At 39.6% G+C, this 25,140-nt stretch overlaps 1 protein-coding gene across 3 annotated transcripts; it reads left to right on the top strand.

Annotated features, from left to right (window-relative positions):
* The first annotated feature begins 27 nt into the window (after nt 1-27).
* XRCC6 (X-ray repair cross complementing 6) lies at nt 28-24,280 on the top strand. Of its 3 annotated transcripts, none has more exons than XM_089523729.1 (13): nt 28-347; nt 3,103-3,196; nt 4,490-4,602; nt 6,338-6,476; nt 8,827-9,081; nt 10,171-10,354; nt 10,635-10,821; nt 11,526-11,694; nt 14,194-14,355; nt 17,191-17,320; nt 19,965-20,065; nt 22,711-22,824; nt 23,824-24,280. In XM_089523729.1, exons 2-13 carry the CDS (start codon nt 3,118-3,120, stop codon nt 24,021-24,023), a joined length of 1,833 nt encoding a protein of 610 aa, XP_089379855.1. In that variant the 5' UTR covers nt 28-347; nt 3,103-3,117; the 3' UTR covers nt 24,024-24,280. The 3 variants fall into 3 exon arrangements, with proteins under 3 accessions (XP_089379855.1, XP_089379853.1, XP_089379854.1); XM_089523727.1 differs by having other exon boundaries at nt 30-347; nt 23,821-24,280; XM_089523728.1 differs by lacking the exon at nt 28-347 and adding an exon at nt 620-787 and having other exon boundaries at nt 23,821-24,280.
* Nucleotides 24,281-25,140: the final 860 nt, after the last annotated feature.

Consider the following 25,140-nt stretch of genomic DNA (forward strand, 5'->3'; position numbering starts at 1 on the left):
GTGACGTCGAGCGCGTGACGCAATCCTTACCGCGCGCGCTGCACTCTTACAGTGCCGCTGTTGTTCCGCTGTTACCGCTCTTCTTGGGATTTGGCTGAGCGTTCTAAATGATGCCCTTTCTCTCTAAACTACTACATATCCCACAATGCAATGGGAGGCAGCCGGCCTGAGCAGTTAAAAGTGGAAGACCAGCGCTAATAAGAGTCATAGCAAAGCTATTCTTTCTTTTTCTTCCCCCCCTCCTCGCCTTCTGATTGGACCTCTGCGATTGGAGGGAGGCGGGGCCTAGTCGTGATTGACAAGGGAAAGGGGTTGTGTAGCTGTGGCGCGAGGCTAAAGCGAAGCAGGTAATACTAATAACGGTTGTTTTGCGAAGGCAAAATGGCGGCCCCTCAGGGCTGTCTGAGTCGAAATAAACCGGTTTGGCACCGCTTTAACTCTTTGTCTGGCTCTTTGCTATGGAATTCTGGGAGTTGGAGTTTGTTGTGGGGCCCAAAGGGCCCAGAATTCCATAGCAAAGAGCCAGACAAAGAGTTAAAGCAGTGCCAAACCAGGTTATTATTATTTCTGCAGTGTGTTCCTCATCACGTCTTTAGCACTCAGTTGTGTATCTATACTCATTACTTAGACTTATAGTGACATAGTCCAGCTTCTTCTTGGTGTGTACCCTCTGCACAGTTCCCCCATGCAGGGTGACGTTGCAGGGTTATCTGCCCATGACAGTGTCACCTCCCATGACTCAGCACGGCCCAAACGCTGCCTCATCATGGTGACTTGGTGACTCCAGGTAACATTGGACATTTCCCCAGGATCCACTTCTCAACAGGGCTTGACATGTGCATCGTGGTAATTTTCCCCCCCTTTGGAAAAGTATACTTTGTTTAAAAATAACGGGTGCATCTTCAGTGTGGAAGTAATACAGTTTCGCACCATGTTAACTGCCCTGCCTACAGATTCCTGGGATTACTGTATATACCCATGTATAAGTCTAGAAATTTAGGTCAAAAAATTGACCCCAAAAACCTGAGTCGCCTTATCCACGGTCAGTGTAAGTACTGTACTTTAACCCTTATTTAAAAGAAGGAGCCATCTCCTGATGAAAAGCAAAACTATCATATGTGAAGCTCTGACCCCCCTCTGCTCCCTCATCCATCCAGTCTTAAGAACAAGCACATAGAGTTATGTCTGCTGGAATTTTATAAGTTCTTTGACATTATTTTGCTTTGCTTCGTCCTTTAGATCCTTTGTTATATGCTTCTAAATTTTACCCTCGACTTATCCACGGGTCATACCAAAATCCATAATTTTGGCCCCAAAACTTGCCCTCGACTTATGCATGAGGTCGACTTATAGTCGATTATATACGGTAGTAGTTTTGTGAGGCACCGGCACTCTTTCACAGAGAAGGCTAAAGACCTTGTAAAACTACAGATCCCAGGATTCCGTTCAACAGAGTTTCAGCACTTAAAATGGTGTGAAACTGCATTATTTCTGCAGTGTACAGTAGCATATGTTGTAGGGCCTGTGTCCAACGTAGCTGAGAGATGACCTCCATTTGTGTTTCTTAAGAACCATATTACAACAGTATTGCAGAGAGCCCTCTGGATTATTTACAGTTACTGTCTTATGTAGCAGATAGGGCAAGTGAGGGCCTACAGAGAAACATATTTGGCTGTGCAGCATACCTTTCCAATGGCAAAAGTATGTTCTGTTCATAGGGTTGCCACAATTTGCTACCACCAAACCGGGACAAAATGTAGGACAAAATCGCAGAAGGAGGCCTCGCCATGGCAAGGCCACCTCCTCTGGGGCCTAGCTGGCTGAGCCACTGAAGGAGGCCTTGGGTTTTGGCCGCTACCACCGCCATTTTGCCACTGCCTGCGAGGGAGCCACAGGAAGGCCTTCTTGTTTGGGGCCTAGCCGGCCAGCTAGACCCCTCCTCGCGGCTCCCTCGCGGGTGGCGGCGGTGGCCAAAACTCAGGAAATTTTAAAAAGCAGGACGAGACCTTCCCAAATGCCCCAAAACTGGGAAAATCCCACCCAAAAGTGGGAAATGGCAACCCTATCTGTACGCAATTACTCTGAAATTAATCCTGTTGGACATAGTGGAACTTACATTTCAGCTTATATATCCTTCAGTTGGTCAGTCGTTGTTCATCTATCCCTACCAACATCTTAGTCCCTGCTTCGTATAGCCAATGAATATGACTGTTTCCTGTGAAGGTTCTTCATACTAATGCAAAAAGAAACCAGCAAGGCGTGATTTGCAGAATCCATAGGATATTTGCTCTTAATATGAACATTTACACAAAACAGTGTTTCTTCACACTCCAGTTATGTCAGCATAAAAATTAACAGTAATTTGTTGGCTGAGTTAAAATTGCAAGGCTTTCTTGAATTTTTCCTCTGTTTCTGGCAGAGATCACCAGTTAGGGTGCATTTGACTTTTTTTAATTTGGTTGCTAGCGTTGCCACACTTGCACATAGTTTTTACTATTAACTTGGCACAGAAGTAATTGTCTCATTTTATTTATTGAACTTCATTTTAATTACTGAGCCTAAAACATCATTACAACATTAGGAGGAACTTCCTGACAGTAAGGGCTGTTTGACAGTGGAACACACTTCCTTGGGGAATGGTGGATTCTGGATGGCCATCTGTCGGCGATGCTTTGACTGAGATTTCCTGTATGGCAGAATGGGGTTGGACTGGATGGCCCTTGCGGTCTCTACCAACTCTTTGCTTCTATGATTCTATTATCATTGCAGTTGATTATCTTATTTTATTCATCATGGGGAAATTTACATAAGCTGTTGGACAAAATGCTGCTGTTGACAGAGCTGTTGGGATACAGGGAGTGAATTTGGGTTTGGAGATCCAGGTTCCAGAGAGCAAAATCAGAAATAATGGAAGATGTATCAAATGTCTCTCTTGTGTTTTCTGAAAAGGCACTGTATAAGACAACCATTTAGAATTAAGGAACAACTTTCTTCTTTCTCCTCTTATTGTTTATCCTCTCAAAATTATGATTTGAAGGGATTTCTGGGATCACTTGTTAATCCTTTGTTATAATGTTAATCTGCTCCATTTATTCTCTTTAGCAAGGATTGAGAGCCATGTCAGACTGGGTATCTTACTACAAAAATGAAGAAGGGGAGGAAGGGGAGGAACAAGATGAAGAAGTTGAAACAATTGGTAAGAATCAATCTTATGGGCATGTATATATTATTAATTTGTCACATGAGTGTTGAGTTCAAGCTAGCAGACTTTCAGCTAGTCTGCTACCATAATGTTAAAAATTTGTTGTATGCCATCAAATCATTTCTTTCTTATGGGGATTGTTAGGCCAGTGGCATCACTGGAGGGGGAGGTATGGACTGCATAAGATGACACCTCACAGGGGGTGACACCCTGGTGGGTTCTTCCTCCCGCTGCAGCAGAGGGGTGAATGTGCCCCTTGTGGCTTCATAGCCATCCAGCTCTCTCTCTGGGGAGGGAGCAGAAGCGGCAGGAGAGGGAAGAGTAGCTTTGCTGTTGGCTGGGCAGCAGCTTCTCCTTGTCATCAGCATCCTTGGGGGATTCTCACTGCAGCCTCCCTGCCCTGTTTTGGCCATTCACAAAGGTGGTACCGACACAGGTGGAAGTGTGCACATTTCAACTGCGCTAGGATGCCGCTTCCTCTACCCCCTCAGCCACTGCTTCCACCCTCCCAAGCCACTGTCCCCAGCTGCTCCTGCCACCCCCAGCCGCTCCTGCTGTTCTCCCAAGCCACTGCCACTCCCCAAGCTGCTGCTGCCACCTCCCTCCACTACCCCAGCCATTCCTGCCACCCCCTAAGCTACTGCTACTGCCCACAGCCATTCCTGCCACCCCAGTTGCTCCTATATTTTAAAAAGCAGTTTCCAGCCTTTAAAGACAGAATTAAATACATTTGCTAGTCCCAATTAAATGAACCCATTGACTCAATGAGATTTACATAAGTAGTGGCTTACAATTCAGATATTGATTTAATAACTGTAATCCAGTTGAGATTAACAAATATACCTTAAAGCAAAAGTTCCTGCATGCATTGTCTCCAGAGGCTTCAGAGGATGTGGCCTCTGGTATTTTACCTTCCAAGGCCTTTCCATCACTCAGCAGCACCTCTCATCTTTTGCTTTTTCACAAAAAATCTCCTGAAGTAGAGTAGATAGAACACATTGTTTTGTGTAACTTCTTGGCAATAGTAGTACTGACAACTATTAGACCTGGGCAAGGTGTGATGGGCTACACTGTAGAGAAATTGTTGAACAAAATCACATGTTTGTCCTTGATTAATAAGGAGAAGCACGCCATGGATTCATATACAAATGCATCCCCTTTCTGTTCTCCTTTAGAACATTTTTTTGCATAGTCTGATGAACATTCTGTTTATAGTTAAATAATGTTAAATAAAAGAATGTAATAAAAAGGGTGATGTATAGAACATTTGACATTTTTCCTCTGTAGGAGAATATAAATATTCAGGACGAGATGCTTTGGTTTTCTTAGTGGATGCCTCAAGAGCCATGTTTGATTCCTATGATAATGATGATTTGGCTCCTTTTGATATGACAATCCAGGTAAGATAACCCTTTGTAAAGTTAATGATTTCACATTTTGAAGTTTGACATGTGTTATAATAATATAATCAGTTTAGCAGAAGTTAGCAAAATTCAATTTTATGGTCTTACTATTTTTACATAACTCCATTACCATTACCATTCTGCCGCCCCGGCCCTTTGGAACACGCTGCCCATAGAGCTCCGCTCAGCTACCTCCCTGGCCCAATTCAGACGGGACCTAAAGACCTTTTTGTTCCGGACCGCATTCCCTGAATAAGGTCCTATAAGCCTCCTCCGCCGCACTGGCAATGGGATTGGCTAACCCTGGGGCCTTTTTGTTTTTATGTTTTTGTAATTGTGTTATGGTTTTATTGTTATTTTACATTGTATTGTATTTTAAATTGCTGTAAACCGCCCTGATCTGAAGGAAGGGCGGTATACAAATAAAAACTTTATTATTATTATTATTATAAATATTTTACTGTGGAGGGGAAGTTTCAGGGTGGTTTTTTTTTTAATTTTCTGTTAACTGCACAAGGTTTTGTTCTGTTAATTAAATTCTGTCTTTAAATGGAGAACTAAAACTGTAAAAAGATTAAAGCCTTTGGAAATGTTGTTTTTCTCTTCCATCTGTGTGAGTTTGAGAACTTCAAGACAGCATCCCTCTGTATGTTGTTGCTACTAACTTTATTTATATCCTGCCTATTCCCCCAAATTGGGACTCATTATTATAATATGGTAAAAATACTTTTAACTTACTCTACATATAGTTCATTGGGAAGCAGAAGCATTCTTTCATAGTAGGCACTATGTGGTATTTGATCAGTCATTCTTAAATACAGTTTGAGTCTCCCTTATCTGAAATGCTTGGGATCAGAACTTCTATAGATTTCAGGGTTTTTCAGATCTTGGAATATTTGTGTATACATAATGAGATATCTTGGAGATGGGACCCAAGTTTAAACATGAAATTCCTATTTCCTATATACTGTACCACATAAATATAATCTGAAGATATACAATATTTTTTAATAATTTCATGCATGAAACAAAGTTTGTGTACATTGAACCATCAGAAAGCAAAGATATCACTATATCAGCCACCCATGTGGACAATTTGGATTCTGAAATATTTTGGATTTCAAAAATGGATAAGGGAGACTCAAACTTTACTGTTGTAATGGGCACGTTCTTAAGCAACATGCAGCCCAGTCTGTCAGTTTTCATAATCTGAAACTCTGTTTAGGAAATCAGAGCCTAAACTCCTTAAATTAATGTGGACAGTTTCACATAGATCTGGGAATGCTACTGGGACTGAAACTTTTATTTATTTATAAAATAATAATTATGGGAAGAGTTGTTTTAGTTGATTTTCTGAGTCCATATACAAAAGGGTGTATACTGTTTAAAATACCTTGTCTGTCTGCAGCTGCAGTGTCTTTCTTCAAGCTGACCCTTGCAATTATGTCTGAAAAAGCTTTGCATTGGGGCAAGAATGAGTGGAGATCTGTGGGCTGCTGGTTCCCCACCCATAATGTTGACAATACTGAGGATGATCTATTGGTACAAAGCATCTTTGTAACTAGATTTTCTTAGCCATTGATTTTGAAAGACAGTGTGGTCTTTAGAGTAATTTCTAGAAATTCTAACTTCATCCATCTCTTAAAACTCTTGAGTCAATGTAAAAATGCTCTTTTCTTCATAGGCCCCTTTTTTTCTTTTTCCTAGTTGACTTGTGTTTTTTTTTTATTAGTGCATCCAGAATGTATACACAAACAAGATCATCAGCCATGACAGGGACCTTGTTGGTGTTGTGTTTTATGGTACAGAGCAACACAAAAATTCAGTGGATTTTAAGCATGTTTATGTTCTTCAGGATTTGGACAATCCAGGTAATGACAGCTATTGAAATAGTTTGCCCACTAGAGATGGTTTTCTGATTGACCAGGATCAACTCAAGCACTTCATGTTATGTGTCACATAGTCACTTACTTAATATGTTGCCCTCACCCATTTATAGAATTCTTGCTCTGATACATTAAACATATGATAACTTGTGTGAGTTTTATCTTCACACTGGTTTTTCTTTTCTACTACAACCAAATTTACATAACAATGGCATGCTACAGACTGTCCTTAAAGGACGGTTTGGTGGTGGTGCTGTTTGTGCCGCCGGCAAGCTGCAGCAGATATACCGTGCAGCTTGGCGGCGGCAAGAAAAAGAAGCTGCAAAAAGCGGCTTCTTTTTATGGCGTGCCAGTGACGCCACACTGCGCCATTGGCACACCTCGCGATGTCACGCCGCCATTTTCCGCACCCAGTACGTACTAGGGTTAGGGAGTGTGTAAATGGTGTGCGCTCCCTAACCTTTTTGCTGCCGCCACCACGCTGCAAACTGCAGGTCTGTAGTTTGGCCAATATTAGCCCAGTAACACATGGCCTGACAACCCAAAGAAAAACCAGTGTGAAGATAAAACTCACACAAGTTAGCATATGTTTAATTAAGTCCCAGGTTTGGAAGAAAGGCAGGATACAAATGAATACACTGTAATAATAATAACAACAACAATAATAGTAATACAGAGTTTGTTGTTGTTGTGTGCCTTCAAGTTGTTTCTGACATATGATGACCCTAAGGCAATTCTATCATAGGATTTTCTTGGTATGTTTCTTCAGAGTGGATTTGTCATTGCCATCCTCTGAGACTGAGAGAGTGTGACTTGCCCAAGGTTACCCAGTGGGTTTCTATGGCTAAGCCAGGATTTGAAGCCTGATCTTGCAATGTCCTAGATAATGCTCTAACCATTACACCATGCTGGCTCTCCAGTAATACAGAGTAAGGATTGTAAATTGTAAATTCATCATTAACTAAAAAAGCAACATGTGAAAAAACATACGAACTGTCAAAGTTTCGATCTGTAAGCTACTCTGAGAGTTTTGCAGCTGAAGAGCAAGATATAAGTAAATAAAATAAATAAACATAAGAAAAAGGTATTTTATGTAACAGGTGGGATTCATCTACTCTTAAGAGTAGATGATATTTTTTCCAAAATACTAAAAAAGTTTTTTTATAATCAAATTCTGAAATAAGTTATTTTGCTCATCTTTAATGTGATCAAAACTACTACTTTTCCATTTTTGATCCATATTTATTAAAAAATTTAGAAAATATTAAGCTCTTGATTACACACACAGACACCAAAAACCCTGTGTAGAGAGTTTGACTGGTTTCCCAAAGGGGACAAGAAACACAAGACAACTGTGTAGAGAGGAGGAGAGTAGAGGTCGGGTTGAGCGGGCGAGAGAAAGGCTTGAGGACCCAGGAGGGGGGAGGCGGCCAGGAAGGAGCCAGCTGGAACCGGGGGAGCAATCAAGGGCCAGACCGGTGGGAAGGGGTGGAGCCCCAGGAAGCCTGATAAAAGGGAAGGGAGAGGCGCAAGGGGGGAGGAGAGCGGCCGGAAGATTGGGACGCGAGGAGGCCTCCGGGAGAGGGAGAGAGGAAGAGCGGCAGGAGTTTGGAGGCAGCCAGAGGGCCCGGAGGAACCTCTCCCTGGGAGGAAGAGTCCGTGTAGGCCCAGTCTTGACTGTCCACCCGGCGTGTCCTCGGAGAGCGGTCGAAGGGGGTGACCAGCCGTGGAACCCGGAAGTAGGCTGGAGGCGAGAGGGGCTTAGAGAGGGAGAAGAGCCTTGGTGGGCAGCTAGAGAGAGACGGCGGGACGTAGCAGGGGCGGCCAGGCTCCCAACGGAGGAGGGACGGGACAGCCCCGCTTGGGAATACCGCCCACCGCGTCCCCGAACCTTGTGAAAAGGCATTCGGCCGGGCAAGACCAGGTTAGGCGGGAGAGCCACACTCACCCTGTGAAGTAACGGGGTTAGGAAGAGTGTGTGGACACGGACGCCGAGAGGGCAAAGACTACCCACGGCCTCAGTGAAGCAACTGGGCCAGGTATCCAGGTGGCTCTGTGATGGGTGAAGGGAAGAATAAAGTAGTGCTTTACGTCACTGACAAGCTCCTTCCAGTCTCCGCATTTCTTTGTGAATTTTGCACTGCACGCACATGGAGCAAATCCCAGGGGCGGCGACGTTGGGCCGGGTGACCACGCCCACAAGCTGTTTTTAAAAATCTGCAAATTATGACTTTTGTTCATGGCTTTGAGTAGAAGTGCAGTCATTTTCTCTTTTGTTTGCTTTTGGAAAGAACAAGGAACAAGTCATAAGTCATTTGTTCTTGTCTACCGTTAGGGGCAAAACGTGTGTTAGAATTGGCCAAGTACAAAGGAGCACAGGGAAAGGCACTCTTCAGCAGATCATTTGGCCACAGTACCGATTACTCATTAGGTGAGGCACTTTGGGTTTGCTCTAATCTCTTCAGTGATGTCCGCCTCAAGATGAGCCACAAGAGGATAATGTTGTTCACCAACGAAGATAACCCTCATGATCAAGACAACACTAAAGCAAGATTTGCTAGGACTAAAGCTACTGACCTCCAAGAGACAGGTTAGTATTTCTAATTAAAGGTGTATAACTTGTAATAAAGATTATACCTTTTTCATCAATTCAAGCAGGGGTTGCTGAATCCCATCTTTGCAAATTTGGTAGGAACAATTTTGGAGCTTATTTATTCATTTTTTTAAAACTGCATTTATAGCATACCCTTCAAGGACTTCACAGTGTTCTGCCACGCTGTTTTGTGAGGTAGGTTAGTTTGAGAGATAGTAGCTGTACCAAATTCCAACACTAGATCTTTGTGGATGAGAGGGGATTAGAACACTGTTGCCTAGTGCTAATTTAATGCTTGATTTGAAGGGGCTCTAATTTTGGGATCACATTTGTTATTAGTGTTTCTATTTCCTGCAACTGAAAAAAATATGAAGGGGTTGATGTTGTTGTGCTGTACTATTAAGAGCCAATATTTAGGCCATACCCATTGCTTCATGCTTATTCCATTGGCTCTTTTTTCTTATGCTTTTTAAGCTTGTGCCTGTAAAATCTGTAAAATAAGTGAGAGTTTGCAAAGAGACATTGTAAATATATGCTTCTTGTTTAGGATTTTAGCTGGTCCATTTTGTTCCTCTTCCTATCACAAGAGTTAGTTAACATTCTAGTGAGCGCACTTAGGGCCCAAACACATAGACCAAAATAAAGGTGCTTCGGGTCACTTTGGAGGTATGCTGTTTAAATGACACATGCATCTTAAGAGGCTGGAAGCTGCGCCAAAGCCATACTCCAGTGATAGGACGAGGAACAAAAGGACTGGAGCGCAGCTTTGCCGCAGCTTCTGGCCTCTTAAGATGCATGTGTCATTTAAACAGCATACCTCCAAAGAGACCTGAAGCACCTTTATTTTGACCTGTCTGTCTGGCCCATAGTCTTTATTGGGCTGTAGAGGGGATTCCTACTGGGTATTTTTTGTATTTCTGTAAACCTTAGGGTTCTTTTGGGCCTGCTAAATTCCTGCTGGTACCTTTTAGCTGTATGGGAAACAAGTCATAAAACTTTAATAGTGAAAGCTGAAGGAATTATAATGTGTAATTTCCAGTACAAAAAGTGAACAATAAATTTACTCCAATTTTGCTTTGACTTTAGGTATATACCTTGACTTAATGCACCTGAGGAAGCCAGGAGGATTTGATATCTCCTTGTTCTACAGGGACATCATTAATACAGCAGAAGATGAGGACTTGGGAGTCCACTTTGATGAGTCTGGCAAGCTAGTAGACCTTATGAAGAAAGTACGAGCAAAGGAGACAAGGAAGCGAGCCTTAGCCAGGTGAATATCAAAAATTTCCATCATCTTCTTCTAACTTCTCATCATATTTTGTGGGGTGGTAAGGGGACCTGTTGGGGGAGGGGAATCTTCTTGAAGTGAGTTATAGGAGATGATAGAAGGCCAAATGCTAACAGTATACAATGTCAGTATATGGGAATCTGCTTTTATGATGTTTCAGACTAAGACTCTTCTGACTTTTGCTTTTGTCTCTTTAAATTGGAAGTAGATATGCAATGTAAGATGTACAAAGCTTAAGCCTGTATTTCTTGATTTTACACAGGTTGAATTTTTATCTGGGAAAAGATGTGGCTCTTACTGTTGGTATTTTCAACTTAGTCCAAAAAGCTTTCAAACAGCCTCCGGTGAAACTTTACAGAGAAACAAATGAGCCTGTGAAAACAAAAACACGAACCTTTAACCGAGAGACAGGTAGCTTGCTTCTGCCTAGTGACACAAAGAGGGCTCAGGTAATGTTCCTTGACAATCTATGTATTCATTCTCCCCTCCTTCATTTTCCATGTTAGAAAACTTGAATGGTCATTTAAACATTGGAGGAACTCTTCCAGGCATACTATAATGTCTGTCATGATTTTCAGACTCTAGTAAGCTGGCCCTGTATACTTTGGCAATTGCTAAAGGCTCTTTTAGTATCAGTTATGCACCAAAGTATATTTATTTTCTGCTCCGTTCTGGTTCAGTAACAAACTACACTTCGCACAGTTCTAGAGCCTAGAGCTGTGGCAGTTAAAGTGGTGTCAAACTGGTTTATTTCTGCAGTGCGGATGCAGCCAGAGGCTCACTACAGACTCTTTGAAGTGGCTAACTTCTTACAATGAAAATGTATTATAAGCTAACACTTGTAGTAAATATTACAATTTCACTTGCCGAGATCTGTATTTTTTTCTAATGGGTGGGTTGCCATTGCTGCAATTCCCATAGCTTCTTTTCTTTTTGTGATTGTTATTGTTTTGCACCTTTAAGTCATTTCCGACTTATGGGAACCTTATGACCTATCACAGAGTTTTCTGAATCTCAGAGTGTGTGACTTGCCCATGGTCTCCCAGTGGGTTTCCATGGCAGAGTCAGAAATCAAACCGTGATTGCCAGGATCATTGTCCAGTGCTCAGACTGTGCTGGCTGTCACTTCTTTTCTTACCCCTTCCATTTTTAGATCTATGGGAACCGTCAAATTGTGCTGGAGAAAGAAGAGGTGGAAGAAACAAAACGATTTGATTCACCAGGCTTATATCTGATTGGCTTCAAGCCCTTGCTAATGCTGAAACGGCATCATTACATCAGGCCAGCTCAATTCATCTATCCAGATGAATCCTTGATTAGTGGTATGCATTTTTCTAAATGATGGTCTATTTGATACAGTACTCCTGAGTGAGAAATAATTACAGTATGAAAAGTAGGATTTGGAATGTAAAAATGGTGGTGGTAATATTATTGAAATTTTTGGATGAGATTTGGAGGTTGATTGATAGCTGTGTCCCCATATTCACCCTAGCAATATTACTATAGAATCTGACTATGTCACTCAGAACTTGAGAGGTTCATTCAATTGCTTATCTTCCAATGCAACATATGCCATCTTCTGTCAGCTTGGTCTGTCTGTAGGGCAGAAAGATCAATCTCTATGCAGAGTAATAAATGGACACAAATTTGACATCTAGTGGAATTTTGCTTATATTCATATTGTAGAAAATATTATGTATCTTAACTTGTTGGCTACATGATAAACTGAGTGATTCAATAGAAACTGAATTTTCTTTTACAAGGATTTAACTAGCTTGTGCTCTGTTTACTGTTGGCTAATTTTAATGAAAAAAGGAAAGGGAAACAACTGAAAACGAGACACATAACAGTTTAAAAAGATTTCTGGGGTTTTAAAAGGCTCAAAAATTTCTTTTTCTTAGGATTTTTAACTTTGTAGATGCATGTTTTTTTATTTTAAATGTTTTTGATTTAGTATAATGACTATGGTTTTAAGATTTAATAAAATCTGATTAACATCAGAAATAGTAATTTTCAAAAACAAGTGGAAGGACATTAACTTCCCAGGACATTCTGACATTGACATTAAAACAAACATTGTGGAGAAAGAGTCATCAAAGAAGATCACAGAGAGAAAGAATGAAATAGCGGAAAAGCCTGCTGAGTAGAATTCATTTGCAGAAGCTCTAACTGGGATAACAGTTTAGCCCAAAATTGAATTATTAGACCCAACTAGAATAGATCCATTGTATCAGTGGGACTTATATATGTGTTCATTTATCAAGTTTCCAGTAATTCAGTCAGAGCTCCCTGTCATAGCATTGTATTCAGTGTGCACAGGTCTAATTTACCTCTGGATGCTTGGGAATGTTGTGTGTGTGTGTGTGGGGGGGAGTAGGAGGTACATGCAAGCCCATGTCCCCTCCCTTGTTTTAGTACTATGTTCAGGCAAATGCCTGATCAGTGCTGTAGTCAATGGTCATGCGGGAGCTGCTTTTCAGTGATTTGGCCTCATGTAGCAAGGTGCTGTAGAAGAATGAGGCAATGACATAGGACTACTATTTTTCTCTGCTTGAAGTTGCCAGCTTGTTCACATCAGACACAGGCTCCATGACAATAAAAGTAAACTGTTCTCGTCCAATGTAGTACATTTTATGGAATTTCCACATCTTGATACAATTTTTATGTATTCACTGGTTATCTAGAATGCTTATGCTGTTAATGGCTTGAGCCACTATATAAAAGCCATTATCATTTGGGGCTGACTCTGTTTTTCTTCTGAATCTAAGCATTTAGCCACCTAAATTTGTTATTCGTGAATGAAGGTGATGATCGATATATGTTCTTATTACTGTGTTTTACTCGATTGTATGATGCCTTGGGTGACTGCAGTATATACATTTTAATTAGGTAAAATAATCTGCATCATATAATGGGTGTAAAGAATACCATTATTATGTAAAATTGAAAGTAATGTATTAGGGTGGCTGCTGCTGCTGTTGTTTATTACAGGTTGAGTACCCCTTACCTGAAATGCCTGGGGTCAGAATTTATTCATATTTTGGAATACCTATATTTGCATTCACATTACAGTATATACTATACACAAAAGCAGTGTAGTATGTACTGTATTTGCAAGGCTATAGAGAGACAAGAGGCTGGAAGGAGACATGGCTGGAGAGAGACCGAGGAGCTGTGAAATGGCAGGAATCCCAAACTAATGCATGTCACAGAGCCTCAAGTCTTTCTCCAGCCTTGTGTCTCAGACTTGATGAACTGAGAGACGAAGGAGCAGCAGTGCTGCTCCTGTTGCTCCAAAGGCAGAAATGGGAGGCTGGCAACAAAATATTTTGGGTTTTGGAGGTTTTTGAATTTCTGGATTAGGAATGCACAACTTGTATTATTATCAGCCCCCAAAGCAGCACATTTAAAAACAAATTATTTCTTCTAATTTGTGGTAACCACACATAAATAGCCACATGCAAAAAATAGGGTATATCTTCCAGTTATTTTTTTTCATAGTTTGTGTCTGGCTCTGTTTTGGTTACCAATCATTTGACTTGGCAATAATACTGTTTATCCTCTTTTTAAAAGATCTGTCCTGGTTTGTCCTTGGATTTATGCATAATTAAACTTGAGCAATCTGAGCAGACTCCCAGGTTTTCATTTAACAAGTGTAACTAAAATATATTTGGAAAAATACGTCATTTGGAAAAGAATTGGCAAATGCAATCAAAAGGCAAGGGGCACACTTGGAAAGCTCATTGTATTTTCTACGATTTCAATGAAATGTCTTGAGCACAAAATCAAGTAACCTTATGAACATGGAATTCCATTTATAGGAAGCACAGCACTATTCAGTGCCCTGCTAACAAAGTGTCTGGAGAAAGGAGTGATGGCCATATGTAGGTACATTCCTCGTCGAAACATCCCTCCTAGATTTATAGCCCTGGTCCCTCAGGAAGAAGAACTGGATGAGCAGAATGTGCAGATATCTCCTCCAGGTAATTTAAATTCTTGGTGTTTCTATTTCATGGCACTTCTTTGTTGCTTCCCTAACTCAACACGCTCCTTACTTTACATTTCAATTCATTTGTGAGCCTCTTTTTTGTGATGTCCACATATGTTGCAACAGATATGTGTTGCAATCCATCTTCCCTCATGCCTCCTCATGTTTTACATTTTGAATAATAAACTATAACAGTGCTATTTCTATTTTGTGTGTGTTGGGGAGTGATCTTCATAAAAACTCCAGTGCTTCAGTGCAAAAGGAATAGTAAGCTTATATGCTCAGAAAAGTACACATCACACACACACATGTCAATCAGAACTGAGGTGGAGAGAGGCTTCCAGAAATGCCTGCCTTTCCCAGTCTTGCAGCTTCAACCCAAGTTGCTGTTGACTAGTATGTGTGGAGGTTTTAAAAAAATATTTCCAATCTCAAGACATTATTGCTTTATTGGTAAATCTGCAGAAAGAGGTTTTTAAAAACTAAAAAGATTAAAAGGAGGCATTGTGAGCATGGGGGAAGAAAGAAAATAGGACAGAGAGTGATTGTATTCTAAAATTGGTTGGTGGGTGAAGGACTGTACACACTGGCCGTGATTAACACAATTCATGTGATGGCAAAATGTATTGGTTTATTTTAAAAAAAATCCTCACTTTTCAAGGAGCAGCAAAATATTTCAGAATGCTTCAGAAAAGAAATGGAAATAGCCTAAAACAGTGTATGACTGGCAAAACGTCATTTGGAATATGTAATAAAGAAGAACGTATAGCAACAAATCTCACTACCTCCTGACACATTTCCCTTGCTTGAAAAGAGCAAGAGTTGGTTACAGTAAATCCTCTCCTTTTTGCCAGATGTTTTCCTGCTATTTAACAGAAAGATTGGTAGATTATAACATTAATGTTAGCATCATAGGTGGATATAGATTTTTCTCCATTTATCATTGTGTCTTAATGATTATATGTTATTATATTCAGTTTTCACTGTCTCTTAAGTTATTTTGGTTGCTACTAATACATTCATTAGCATCCAGTTGCACAATAAACAGTACACAAGATTATTTTGGATACATTCTAAATGTATAGTGTATTACATAACATATCACCTTCATAACCATATCCTAACATCTTGGAGCAGTCACACCAGATGTACGGCGCTGGGTGTGAAGATACTTTGAACATGATGACATTTCTGCGAGGTGAATGCCACCATTTCTCCCTTCCCACTGCTGTTTTCTGTACCCCCAAGGATGACACATGTGGGCAGGGCTCCTTTGACTAAACAGCAAATTTTAGGAAGGTGTAGGAGGCTAGATGACCTTGGGCAAGTTGCACACTCTCATCCTCAGAGGATGGCAATGGCAAATCCCCTCTAAAGAAACTTGCCAAAAAGGCACACAACAGGGGACTAAAGGAGATGAGAAGGCAGTAATGTATGAGTGGAATTTCTGCTGTGGTTTCAATTGAAACAAAATCTGTATTCTTTATTCCATGTTTCTGACAGATGTGTACATTCAAGTATGAATTCTATTTGACCTTTGGTTTGAAATACTATATGCAAGTTATTTGAAAAGCAAATAATTTTTGTGCAGCCATTTCAATCTCCTGAAGGAAGTTCATGATATGCTGAAATTTCAGATTGTATTACATCATTACCAAAACAAAACAAAACCCCAAACAAACAAACAGGAGAACTATCAATACAGCCATAGGAAGAAGGATGATTGTCTAGTTAAATGTCTTCATATACACTTTACATTGCTTAATTTTTCATCATAAAATGAGAGAACATTCACCTGGAAATTACTCTCTTGTTATTTCTTGAGATTATATACAACAGTATGGGTTTTCCTCTTCAGCTGTGCTGTATGTGGGACTCCCTAGAGCCAAGGAAACAGTAATGAAAGAGATCTGGGATATAGCCTTGCAGGAACACAATGCAAACATTCATTGTTATCCTTTTGATATATATTGTATTGTATTTTATTATTGTTAGCCGCCCTGATTGACCTCAAAGGGGCGGGATTTAAATAATTTTTTATTTTATTATTATTATTACAACTGGCAACTATAGCACAAACCTTGCTCCATCTGCCATTATGCTTTTACCTTGGCCTGTTTCAGCATTCTGCCAGAGCCACACTGCAAGGCAGATACTTATGAAATCCTCATGAACAGTGTATATTCCCCTGCCAGTCAGGCATGGTTCAGATGGCTGCTCATGTTCTGCTATATTGCCTGTATTATAAGGACATTCATAAACAGCATATAGATCCCATTTTGGAAAAGTTCTCATATAATTCTGAAATCTTTTATACCTCCTTTTCAGATTCATTTAAAGAACCTGTGTTGAAGATTCCAAAGTTTTGAATGTTAGCATGTTCCACAGGAAAGTTAGTCAGATCCCATTATGGCTCACCTTATTCCTAGTGATTACTATTTGGTATTGATTTAGAAGCTGATTGTTGAACTTAAGGATATACAGGAATTCTTGGGAGCTGTATTTTTAAAACCTGATTTTCTGCTGTGTTCTGTTCTTACCCTTTTTATGACTGATCTGTGGTGATAATAAATTTGATTGATCCCATAATCCAGTTTTTCAATTTTTCTGGAAAAATGATTTCAGAACAAAACAGAAAAAGCTTCCCCCAACAAATAATTTCCAGTTTTTTTCCTGGGCTTTCACTTCTCTACTGATTCTAACTTAGTGTCACATTTTGCTAACTGGGTTATATCTATAAATTTAGATTCTGAAAATTGGATCTTGGATTGACACAAAGGAATTTTCATGTGAAACTTCTTCCCATTTATTTTTCTCCTCTTCTACTTAGGTTTTCATCTAATTTTCCTACCATATGCAGATGACAAACGGAAAATTGACTTTACAGAGAAGGTCCCAGCTAATCAAGAACAAGTGAACAAAATGAAGGAAATTGTTCAGAAGCTTCGATTCAAATACAGGTAATGATGCAGAGGAGAAGAGTGCAAAATTAATATAGCAATAGCAAGTACATTTCTATACCACTTATCAGTGCACTTAAGGACTCCCTAAGCGGTTTACAAATTGTAAGCTTATTGCCCCCAACAATCTGGGTACTCATTTTAGTGATCTCGGAAGGATACAAGCCTGAGTTGAGCTTGAGCCCTTTCACTGGTATTGAACTCACAACCTTCTGGTTTTGAGTGAGTGGTTGCAGTACAGGCATTTAACCACTGCCCCACCAGGGTATAATACAGTCTGCCCTTGGCTTACGTAGGGGATCCCTCGTGTAAGCCAAATACCGCGAATGCGGCGGCACACACGCACCACAGGTGCACGCCCCATTCATCCGAATGGGATGTGCCGCCCCATGCACTCCGCATGGCTTTCAGCATATGCTGAAAGCCGCATACAGCGCGCCCGCATATGATGCAAGCGCGCTGTATATGTATATTTGGCAAACAACTCTTAGAGAAGAGCTCTGAGGATTCTAGATACTGTATGTTTGCAATATTTACAGCTTACTTGGTGGTAACAGAGGATCCAAATTTTGCGACTATACTTGAAATGAGCTTAACATTTCAAGTAGTGCAACTTTCTGTGCATTCAGATCTGTTACAAACAAAACAGCCTAACATTCCTAGACTTAGATATTCTACATCAAGTATATCTGTGAATGCAGTGATGTACATTTGGAAATGAAACAAAATCATTTCTGCTCAAAAGGAACATATTTATTTAGTTTGGGTCCCATATTGGAAGAAAGGTGGGAAATAAAATAAGGCATAGTAATATCTGGATATTAGCCATAGACGAATATAATATATAGCACATATTCAAAATGCCTGTTATAAATAAGGGTTGTGTCAGTTTAACAAATTTTGGCATACAACATAAGCAACTGATATAACTTGCACTGGAAAATTTTAATTGACTTCAGTTTCCAAGTGCATAGGCAAGTAGTTGCAAAATTTTGCTTTTTTAGAAGTAGTACTCAGGTCTTCAGGACATATTATAAGCATATGTAAACAAAGCCTCTGACAGTGAAGCTCTTTTTATAAAATCTTTTTACTGCTGCCCAGCTTGCTTTTTCTCCTCAGCTGCTGTCTAGCAGGAATTTTTTTAGCAGCATTGGGAGGATGGTGAAGCAGAGTTGGAGAAACATACACGTTGTCAGGTCACAGTAGTGAGTTTGCAGTAAACAATACAATAGCAACAATAACAACAACAACAACAATAATTTGTGTAGTGCCATAGGTATACATGATGCTGTACAGATATCATAAAATCAACATATAAACTGCCAATGGCATGCAGTCTAAAAAAGCTGGGAAAGAATGGGGTTCTGCTCTAGCTGATCCTACAGTAGTGGTATTGCCTGTAGGTGAAAGGTAATTGCAAGGTAATTGTAGGCAATTGCAAGGTAAGCAGCAGCTGCTTCCAGAATGTCTTGCTGAGAATGTATGAAGAACAAAACAAAGTTAGAGGGAGGCTATGCCTATCTCACCAGCTACCCCCAGCATATTTAAAAAGTGGATTTATAAATTTGATCAACACAATGGAAATCATAAAAAAAGCATACCAATAGAAAGTTCAAAATGTTTTTGTTTACTTATGCAAGGCTTACTGACCTGGTTGTTTCATTCCACCCATGAAGATTGTTAATTTTGAATAAACAGCTTGCTTCTCATGTTGAACTGTGCTTCTCTTTTTTGTAGTGTAGGAACTTACCCTTATTCTAGGAACCTATATCTTATCCCGTTATTTCTGATTCCAGTACCACATTTTCTGTGAAAGTAGTAATTCTCAGGGACACATCTACTTCGTTAACTGAGGTATACATATAATTGAATAGGGCAGTTAGCAGTGCAAGTATGATCAAAGCCTGTTGTTGAGAAAGGTAGGCCTTGCCATCGGGCCTCCCTAAAGGAACTGAACCCTTCCCACAAGGCATCTGACTCCATCCTGGCCTCCGAGGGGGAGAGAGGGAGGGCCAATGCCATCAGGCCTATCCTTAAGATACAGAGCCCTCCATCTGTCCATCTGCCTTGATCCAGGCCTCAGAGGGAGAGAAGAATGCTGGACCTGATCCTCTCCCCCCCCCCCACCGTTCCATTCTCCTTTTGTGTCGTGTCTTCTTAGAGTGTAAGCCTGAAGGCAGGGAACCGTCTAATTAAAAGATTTTATGTACAGTGCTGTGTAAATTTACAGCGCTATATAAATAAAGCTTAATAATAATAATAATAATAATAATAATAAATGTATTTAAGCTCACACAGAATGATATTTTGGAGCTTCTCTTGTTCTTCATTCATAGAACAAAGTTATTGCACCTTATTCCAGGTGAAGACAAATTTCAAAAACTCACCAGTATCTGAGCAAAAAGCTTTTGAATATGTTTTCACAAAGATATTGCAGATCTTAGGGGGTTTTTCCTGCCCAGTTGCATTCTGTTCTGTCACTGCCCCTGTCTTTTTTATCCTGTTTGAATGGAGGCAACAGCTATCACATCTCCATAGGAGAATCATAAGTTGGAGAAATGTTTTTAGAGAAATAACAACGGTTTGTGGGTGTTAGTTTTTGGACAACATTCACTTTGTTTTTGCTTTTTTACTTGGGCTTCAGGAGTGAGAGTTTTGAGAATCCAGTTCTGCAGCAGCATTATATGAACCTAGAAGCCCTGGCACTGGACTTGATGGAACCTGAAAAAACTGAGGATCTGACCAGTAAGAATAATTTGATGTCCTGAAAATGGTGGTTTAAAAAAAAAAATGTTTCCAACTATTCATAAAAGTTTAGAAACACAGTTAAGAATGACATAAGAGTAAGAGCAGTATCTGATAGGGTAAACCAGATAAATTACTGGTAAACTGCAACTAAATATTGCCTAACACCAAAAACTGGATTTTAACTTGCCCAGCTTAATGCTAGAATTCTATTTTGACTCTGTTTTTCAACGTTTGATACAGCAGACTAACACCTTAATCTTTTTAAAGGGGTCCAATTGATTCCTTCCAGGCGGCTAGGTGTACTAGTTACTCTAGACTTCCTTTTCCCAAGAACCTTTATGAGTAATAATGAAGATTTCCTTAACTATTTTTTTTTAGCTTTCTGGAATGCAATTGATCAACTAAATTATTTAAAATTAACTAATTATTCTTACTGCTTTTTCTTATCTAGCATTTCTGACATCTTGTCATATTGAAGCAAAGGTTGAAACAAAGAAATGAAGCACTTCAGCCTGTGCAGTGTCAATTTTTGTTTTTTCCTTCCCTGTTTAAGTAATACTTCATTCACTATGTCCTAGATGTATTCTTTTTACAAATTAAAATATTGCTAAGCAATATTTTTCATTAGACGCTACTAGTTCCTGAGCATTCAAAACATACTTGTCTGCTCATCATGGTATGTTTCCCAGGCAGGCCCATGAGAGAGCCTGCTGTGAACAACTTGGTCAGCACTTTGCAGATAAAATTACTCAGATTTCCTTTTGACTTGTATGCTATAATTAATACAGATCCTGTAAATGTAATATTGGTCTCCACTTTTCCAATGATTGTTTTTTTTTAAATTGTACAGCATGATGTTGACAGTATTCCTGATATGAGCCACTACATGCATGCTAGATCTATGCTTATCAAAAAAGAGAGAGGGAGATTGGGTCAATGTGTAGTGGGAGTGACCAGTTCCTCACTAAAGCAAGATAGAGTTCTGGCATGCTTAAAAGAGGCAGTTATAAGACTGCTACTGAAAAAGGCCTCCCTGGATCCCATTGTGTTTGGACAGCTATTGCTAGTTTCCAACATTATTTTTGGCCAATGTACTGGAGTGTGTGGTGGTCTCCCAGCTCCAGGTGTTCCTTGATGAGACAGATCATTTATATTAATTTCAGTCTGGTTGCAGTCCTGGCTATGGAACAGAGATATTTTTGGTTGTCTTAGTGGATGACCTACCTCAGGAACTGGAACTTTTTATACAATGGATCATGTTATCCTTCTAGACTGCTTTGGTGGGATAGGACCTGGAGGCACTTTTACAGTGGCTTTGATCCTTCTTTGAGGTGCAAACCCAGGTGTTGCTAGTCAGTGGGGTGCTTCAGTTTTCTGTTTTGTCCCCTATGCTATTTAACATATATATGAAACTGCTGGGAGATATCATCCAGAGGTTTGGGGTCTGCTGCCATGAATATATAAATGGATCCATTACCCCTTTCCACCTCAATCCAAGGGAGCTATCTTGGTTCTAAACTGGTTCGTGCCATCAGCAATGGACTGGATGAGGCTGAAACAAATTGAAATTGAATCCTGACAACACAGACATGTTCCTGGTCATTTGAAAAGTAGATAAGGGAATAGGTATTTGGCCTGTGCTGGATGGGATTACACTCCCTCAAAATGCAGGATCTAAACTTGGGTTACTGCTGGATTCAGCCCCAAGCATGGAAGCTCAGATTTTGGCAGAGGTCAAAAGTGCTTTTGCCCAGTTAAGGCTTGTGTGCCAGCTGTGCCCATTCCTAGAGATGTCAGATTTGATGATGGTGACATATGCTTTTCTTACATTTCATTTGTATTATTGTGGCATTCTACATGTGGGTTTTCCTTTGCAGAGTGTTTGGAAACTTCACTTGCTTCAAAGGGCTGCAGTCAAATTGTTAACTGGAGCTGGGTACTAGTAGCATGCATCACCTTTGTACAATAGCTCCACTAGTTGCTTGCCCATTTCTAGGCACAATTCAAGTTCTGGTTGTGATCTATAAAACCCTATGCAGGTTTTTAATCCAGGTTATTTGATGGCTCATAATCTCTCGTAAGGGCCTGCCATTGTTTAGAAATCCTCTGGTGAGGCCCTTCTCCCTGTTCCAGCACCCTCACAGGTACATCTGGTGGCAACTTGGGAGAGGGCTGTTTTGGTGGCTGCTATCAGACTCTGGAATTCCTCTCCTAGAGAGGTTAGACTAGCACCTTCTTTGCTATCTTTCTACAAGTAGGTTAAGGCCTTTTTTGGTTCACCAGGCCTTTGAAGACAGGCTACTTAAAGAGTAATGAACCTTATATAATGGGTTGTATTTTGTATCTGTTGTTTTCTTTTAATGACTATTTTTTAGTCTGATCTTTATTGGTAGTTTGTCTTGCATTTGTAGTGTTTTTATGATATAAATTGCTAACCGTGCTTGTTTTAAACTATTGTCAGATGCCTCAAGTCCTAGAATAGGAAAAAGGCAGGATAACAGTAATGATAATGATGATGCTCTTGAATTGTATTCCTTTTAAGTTCAAAGTGCATGTAAACTTTATTTGTAGACTTATTATTTCTATATATTTTAATGTAAATTCTAATACAGTCTCTTCTGGGTTGTTTTCTTACTTTCCAGTGCCCAAAGTTGAGGTCATCGATCACAGGCTGGATAACCTTGTGGAGGAGTTCAAGCAACTAGTGTACCCACCAGGCTATGATCCTGATGGAAAAGCTACAAAGCGAAAACAAGGTGAGACTTGAAGAGCGCATAAAGAAGTTATAGATATATCCTCCAATGACATACAACTTTTCTTTAAAATTTTCAAAATTCTGGTGTGAAATCCAAGTACCATATATACTAATCTATAAATTGACCTCAAGGGCAGGCTTTGTGGCCAAAATTATGGATTATGCTATGGCCCACGAATATGTTAAGGATAAAACTTAGGGTATGTCACAAACATCTTTTCCTCTCTTTAAAATGCATAGAAGGAATATACTTAGGAAGAGCTAAAGAGAAGGAGTGGATCTGTTTATTTTAAGGGTGCAGTGGGAGGTGTAAATGGCATTGTTGATCTTCCATCTATTTGTCTCCTGATCTAAAACAGGTTATAACAGATGATAATTTCAAACTAAGGGGAAGGGGTTTACACAAGATTAGGGAGAGAGAAGGGAAATTGGCATGATGACATTACAGACGATGTCAGGAGAAAGTTAGTAAAGAATTTGAATTGATTGCTGCATATTGGATTGGATTTTATGGCTTTATATATATACAATTCAAACAATGATATGTGGGTTGTATTAAATAATAATAGTAAGTAAATCCAGGTTTTTTAGTCAATTTTTGTCAGTTTTTTTTACTTATTCATGAGTATATATGGTATGACTTATCTTTCCGAAGGTAGATGGATACATGCCCTAGTCTAATCTGACCACATACTAGTATGCAAAAACCCCATAAATATATAGATAGGTATTTAAAGGCCTATCTGTCATTTTCTGTTCTTGATTCATAACTGCCTGTGGTTGGATTACAGTTGGTTTTCTCTGAAAGCTTAAAGTATGTATTGTTTGGAGGTATTAAGCTATTTACATCCTTGTAGCTTGACACTGGCTAGACCGGCTTAAAAATGATTAGAGTGTGAATCTATGTGATATCTTGTCATTCTAGGATTCTTTGTAAGGTATTTGAATGATAGCAAGGCCTAAGTAGCAAACAGTTAACTGGAAAATCTCTTTACAGCAGGTGATGGTACTGAACAACCCGAAAAGAAAGTCAAGATTGAAATCTCTGAGGAGGAGCTGAGGAATCATGTTAAAAAAGGCACTTTGGGTAAACTTACTGTACCAGTTCTGAAGGAAGTATGCAGAATTTATAAGCTGATGGGGGGTGCAAAGAAGCAAGAGCTTTTAGATGTAGTGACTGAATATTTCAGTAAGCACTGAGTTCTGTGCACTCAGTCAGCTGCTCAGTATCATCATCTGCTCCCTAAGTCTTAGATCTTGACAAGGGAAAAAAAAGATACAGGATATCTGTAATCACATCAAAAGCATGTAGGAATGTTTGCCGCCCCAAGAGATTTATAGTACCTGGATGGAATGACTTACTGATAGAAAAAAAAAGTTTCTTCCTCTTCTGATTCTAGGCTTTATGACAAATTGTGTGACTTTTCTATATCTTTAATAAATAGACTTTTTAAAAATTGGTGTCTTTTTTTCTTTTAGTTCTTTTAAACGCAACAATACAAAATGATGAATAATATGTTTTTGGAAAAAGTAGGCTGTTACAAGAACTGCATTGTTCTATAGAACCTAGTGTTTGAGCTTTAGTAACCTTTTTGTAACTTAGCTCTTAATTGGTTTGAGAAGAATGCTTGCTTAAGTGTATACTGTTGAATATCAGAACTAAGTGATTTTGTTCTGCTTTTACTGTAATACAGAGGCTTCCAACTTTTTCCATCATGTGGACTACTGAATTGTAGTCAGAAGCTTTTGTTTGACTATCCTGTAAGCAAGCTGTTTTGAATATTTAACATAGGCTGTAACTGATAGGAAATAAATCTACATATAAAGTGGTATTAAAATTTTCAAATAATTTATTTCTAATAATTTGTTATATTCACTCACCATTGTTCTAAAATGGTTAGATAGTAGTAATCAGAATGACCATTCTCTTGTTCCTCAATAACCTCCATGTATAAAGGGGAAAAATCAAGATGCTTAGACCATCAATACAGATTATCTTGGAGGGTGTTAGGGAACTGCAGGATGGCTAACACTAATACAGGTATCAAAAGACACTGCCATGTCCCCCCCAAAATAGAACAAGCTTCAAAAGCCAAATCCAGGCATCACAAAAGGTCAGGATAAAAAGAGCACCCAATAAATACTGGAGGTATTTGAAAGTCATATGTAACATTTACTATCATTTAATGTAGACATTTAAGCCCTTCCACTTAAAAATATATATTAAACATTTGCCAAGAAGCAGTCATAGTGGACTAACCACAGGAACTCTTTAAAAAAGACACCATTCCGATTAACTTTCAGACTTTTCTTTTTA

The sequence above is a fragment of the Sceloporus occidentalis genome, unplaced genomic scaffold (genome assembly GCF_023333645.1).
Source record: "Sceloporus occidentalis isolate IW3139 unplaced genomic scaffold, rSceOcc1.0.p SCAF_5, whole genome shotgun sequence".
Taxonomy (NCBI): Eukaryota; Metazoa; Chordata; class Lepidosauria; order Squamata; family Phrynosomatidae; genus Sceloporus; species Sceloporus occidentalis.

Coding starts and splice junctions, on each gene's coding strand:
- XRCC6 (XM_089523727.1), top strand. CDS start 3,118: ATGTCAGACTGGGTATCTTACTACAAAAATGAAGAAGGGGAGGAAGGG. Junction 20,066..22,710: donor AAAAACTGAGGATCTGACCA/GTAAGAATAATT, acceptor CTTACTTTCCAG/TGCCCAAAGTTGAGGTCATC. Junction 22,825..23,820: donor AGCTACAAAGCGAAAACAAG/GTGAGACTTGAA, acceptor ATCTCTTTACAG/CAGGTGATGGTACTGAACAA.